The following is a 5,333-nucleotide window of genomic DNA, read 5'->3' on the forward strand; positions in this document are numbered from 1 at the left end:
TTGAAGGATAATATTCGTGAGGCTATAAATGAAATATCATCTAAAATCTATGGAAATGTGATGAATAATGCCATCGACAGAGTTTAAATCAATAGAGTTTGCATTTATGTCGCAGCTAGAGATTGTGTTATGTTCCACACCATAATTCATACATAATTTACAAATCTAAGTACAATAAAATAATTATTTAAAAAGTCGAGTGTTCATTTCGTTTGAGTCACAAAAAAGTTAATCTTTTTAACCCATCCTGTATATAATGACGAATTTCCAGTTAATATACTTACTTAAATGATGTCGTAAATGAAATATCATCTAAAATCTATGGAAATGTGATGAATAATGCCATCGACAGAGTTAAATCAATAGAGTTCGCATTTATGTCGCAGCTAGAGATTGTGTTATGTTCCATACCATAATTCATACATAATTTACAAATCTAAGTACAATAAAATAATTATTTAAAAAGTCGAGTGTTCATTTCGTTTGAGATCCGCTGCCTGTCGCTGGTTGCTGTGACGATGCCGAGCCAAATTTAAATAAAGAATTCGATGCTGGGTTAGTTTCGACACTGGTCTTAGTAGATGAGAATAGAGTAGCGGACGTCGTTGCGGTGCCGCCAAAAGCGGGCGTAGTGTTGTTTCCGAAAGCTGCAGAATTATTGGATGATCCAAAGAGCGACAGAGTAGTGCTGCTGCTGGACGGTATGCCGAACGTCGGTAGAGGATTTACCGCGGGTGAATTAAATACAGCGGGTAATTTCGTTTCTGGCGTCCCAAAGATTGATGGCTTACTATCTTGCGTGTTACTGCCGAATGATGGAATTTTCTCGGGCATGGCAAATCCTGATGACTTGCTACTGTCTGTTGTAGCAAATGTCGGTTTATCCGTGCCGAATGCTATCGACGTTTTCGATTCATTATTGTTGAAGATCGACGTTGAACTTGACACGATTGGGAAGAGCCAGCTGGTGTATCACTTATGGATTTATTAGACGACGAAGTGGATGTTTCAGCTAACTTGTTTTCTCCAAACGGTAGATTCGTAGATAATGCGACGGATGATGTCGGAACTTGGCCGAAAGTTGGTATCGTGGCTGACTGAGATGTCTTTGAATGGGAAAATGTGAAAGTAGGTTGAGCAAAAGTTGGAAGACAAGTAGTCGTTGCATTCGTGGAAGTGTTATGCATTACTTGCTGTGCACCAAATTTAAATCCATTTAAGGGAGATGCAGTATCAGAATTAGAGTGATTATCAGCTTTATCTATGCCGAAATTAAAGCCACTTGGTTGGTTAGCTAAGTTTGACGTATTAGATGGTACACCAAATTTGAACTGCAAAGTAGAGCTAGTGCTCGATGCAGGTTTGTTTGATTTTACAGTACCAGGCTTCAAAGCTTGACAAGCCACACATTCTGTATGGTTTGCGTCATTTTGTAGCAAGCAAGAATCGCAAGTCCACGAACCTTCCGGCTTTTTAAATTTGTCTCCAAATCCATTGGTCGATGTCTGGTCTGCGTTGCTCGGTCCACCAAGAGAATTAGGTTTAGAGGTGCTACAGCAAGGACAGGTAGTAATAGAGTTGTTGTTTCTCACAAGGCACCCTGGACACTCCCAGGAATCTTTGCTTGGTTTAAATTTGTTCATTAAGTCGTTATTACTCGATGTTGTTCCCTGCATTGCTGTGTTGTTTGTATCAACAGTGTTTGACTTCTGTGAGGACGATTCTGTAACAGTATCTGTCTTTTTCGTGTTTGTATTTATGGAAGTAGGTTTAGGTGATTTGTCCATTATTTGGTAATTATTAGATGTTGTTTCCTGTATTGCCATGTTGTCTGTATCATCAGTGTTCGATTTTTGTGATGATAATTCTGTAACAGTATCTGTCTTCTTTAGGTTTGTTCTTATGGAAGTAGGTTTAGATGCATTACAACAAGGACATGTAATAACGTTCGGAGCGTTTCTTAACAAGCAGCCATGACATTCCCATGATCCTTCAGCCGGTTTAAACTTCTCCATTAGATCATAGTTTTGAGACTTGACAGTTTGCTGTATCGCATCTGTATTACTTCCTGGTTTTAGCGCAGAGCATGCTACACATTTGACATCACTTTGCTTGTTTCTTATGCAGCATGTTGTACACTCCCATTGATTTGTAGATAATTTAAATTGAGAGCCGAAGCAATCGTCTGCGACTGGTTTCGACTTTACGACAGTATCCGTCGTTGATGTTGAGCATGTTGACAAAGTTTTATCATTAGGATTTGATCGAGCGACTTGACACGCAGTGCACTGTTTGTCTGTGCCACTGTTCTTGATCAAACATTCACTACACTCCCAAGACAACATGGTATCATGTGTATTCTTGATATCTGAATCTGGGCTGATAGATGCACTGGCAATCTTATCCGTATGTGTCGTTTCAGAAACTAATCCCGAGCTTGACTGTTCAGTTAAAATAGATTCTATTTTGTTAGACTTGGAGCACGATACATTCATAACACTTTCCGACTTTTGTTCATGCGCTACCGCAAATTCGACAAAATCATTCTTGTTGTTTTTTATTTTTGGTTTTAGTCTAGGCGCTGTAGACGAGCTGGACCAAATAAAATTCGGCATAGACGTGGTCGTACTATCAGTGGAGGAGAATGCAGTAGACCCAATATTCTCTATTATCGAACAAGAGCTCGAATCATTTGTTTTACTTGTGCTATCATCAGTATTGATTGGATTACTAAAAGTGTAATTGTTGACAGATTGAAAATTTTTTTCAACATCTGGTATTTTAATTGGGCTAGCAAATGTGAAAGTGTTTTCTTTATTTGCTATAGTTTTTCCTGCAGAATGTAAAGCAGGAAATGGTAGCGTAAAATTGAAATTGGGTAACGTTGTTATTGGTAGAGGTACATTCGGCAAATTTACAGGTGCCACTGTTTCTTCTTGTTCCAGATTTATTTTAGATTTGCCTTTCAGCTTGCCACGATACTTTTCATTATCAGCATCATCCATCCTAGAGAAGAAAAGCAGATTTAAAATATTATTGATTTACTGAAAATCCAGATAAGAACAAGTATATAAAATTACATTTGATAAATACCTCAAACAATATTCCTGTGGAGGCGGAGGTGGATCACTGCGAGAAGATACAATTTTCCTAGCTGCAAGGGTTGTATCTTGTAATTTTTGTCGTCTTCTTAGTTTCAATATATCGGGAACGATTGGTACTGTCAATTCGCGCGTCAAATGACGCAAGCCGACCCTAGCAGATGGGTTCGCTACTTCTTCTCGCGCCCTTTTTTTGCTCATTACCGACAATAAAGTATTATTTGGGGTTTTTAATGGAATCTTCTTTGCATCAGATATAGGTGACGAAAAATGTTCTAATGCTTCCAATATTTTTTTTGCAGTTTGGCTCATACCCGAAGAATCATCTACTGCATTGGAAGGTTGAACTTCAACATTCGTCCTCCTTGGTACTTTAAGTTGTAACTGGAATTAATAAAAATGGATCAACATAAATTATTATATCAACAACAAATGATCTTTGTAATTGGAAGTATAAAGAATCAAACTTTAATATAAAAAATAATTGAATGACATACCTCACTTGAATTATTAAAAACATTACGACTTTGCTTGTAAAAACCTGCTGCATTTGCACCCCCAAAAGTGATATTACCACTATAAAAAGGGGAGGACAGAGGAGATGTGCGGTCTAGAACATTTGTCATAACTGATGCGTTAAAACTTGGTCTACGACTGCTTAAAGTATCGCGAGAATTACTGTCTAAAAACAAGGATCTTGGAGATTGTAAATGATTAGCTGAAACAAAAATATAAAATTTACATAAATATAGAGTATACACATATATTAACATATTCTTTAAAAATAGTTTTAAACTGACTGCAAACTTTTAGCACAACTTATATTATGCATTTAAGTAACTCCATATGTAGTGTGCAATTTACACTCACTAAATGTCAGTTTATCATCAATGTGTCTCTTTCTATTGGTAAATGTTGAATTGTATAAATTTGATGGGCCTTCGTGTCTATTTATTTGTGGAATAAGTGAACTGCATCCACTGGTACTTTCACTTGACTCCGAATTATCATCAATTCCATTCATTATCCCATTATTAATTGATGAAGCTAAATTTAAATCAGATTTGTGTGACGTTACAGTCCTAATGTCTGCTTGCATTGCAGGAGTCGAAGATATTAAACGGCCTATTCCACTTGGTCCAGCCATTGCAAGTTCCGAAAAATCCTCATTATGAACAGGAAATTGCTCCTTAGAATGCTCAATCGTGTTTAATGCACTTTTAGTTCTTGTTTGTATAGAAAATGTGCCAGGTGGATGAATAGTATCCATACAAATACGTGATCGCTTGTTAGGAGGAGGCTGTTGGGTATCATCTCCCGTTTCCTCGATATTCTCTCTACTCTCTAATGCATCCTCATTACCTTGGAGAGGATTGAACCACTTACTAATCCACGATGATTGTGGTATAAAATCTGTTACCTTTGTTGCCATTTTTCTTACAAATGACTGTAAAGAATATAAATTTACAAATATGTAATATGTAAATATATATATCTAATTATATAATTATATGACAAATTTAGTAATCCAGATAGAGAATTCATATATCTATATATAATATGACGAAATTAAACAATTCCAGAAGAAAAAATTATATAGATATTGAATTGATATTTATTGAATACATATCTCTATTTGATTTCATCATTAATTTTTAAGTATAAAAGATACCATAGCAAGTAGATGCAAAAGGTGTAAGCCAGCCTTTTTTCACACAGCTAATGTTCAAGTTACATTATATTACGCAATACGCACAGGGAGACGATAACAATTTCTGCTCTGGCTCTGACAATGAGTGCAAGGATTTCGTATTCAAGAATCGTCTATATTACGATCCGTGTAACATGCCGCGAGAATTCGCGCGAAGACCTACGCAGAGCGCGTGACGCTCGCGAAGAAGCACGGAGGAAAGAAAAAAAGAAAGAGAGAGAAACAGAAAGTAAGAAAGAGAGAGGATGACGCAGAGGGAGGTATGATTCGCGTTTTTCAAATCGCTAGAGATCTAGAGGCTCACGAGATGCGCATCTTTTGCCAGAGATATCGCGTATAATAAAGCTGCGCGCTTCAAGGTTACGAGATGCGTGTACACGAAAGCGTACGCATCATGCACCATCGTCTCTCGCACGACGAGTATAGGCAAGAATGAGGTTATCATCAGGCTCACTCACATAACCGTGATGATATCGTGGGTATTGCGCGACGAGACTCCGTCGTAGGGAAAGGGCGGGCAT

At 37.4% G+C, this 5,333-nt stretch overlaps 1 protein-coding gene across 1 annotated transcript in view; it reads right to left on the reverse strand.

Moving 5' to 3' along the window:
- Window positions 1–474: 474 nt before the first annotated feature.
- LOC115243047 (nuclear pore complex protein Nup153) overlaps window positions 475–5,333 on the reverse strand; it is a 5,549-nt gene continuing 690 nt past the window's right edge. Inside the window, 5 exon segments of the mRNA XM_029819721.1 lie at window positions 475–962; window positions 965–3,006; window positions 3,094–3,485; window positions 3,599–3,819; window positions 3,972–4,548. Of these exon segments, the coding sequence (XP_029675581.1) occupies window positions 475–962; window positions 965–3,006; window positions 3,094–3,485; window positions 3,599–3,819; window positions 3,972–4,548 (3,720 nt within the window).

This window comes from Formica exsecta, unplaced genomic scaffold, assembly GCF_003651465.1.
Source record: "Formica exsecta isolate Colony F162 unplaced genomic scaffold, ASM365146v1 scaffold672, whole genome shotgun sequence".
Taxonomy (NCBI): domain Eukaryota; kingdom Metazoa; phylum Arthropoda; class Insecta; order Hymenoptera; family Formicidae; genus Formica; species Formica exsecta.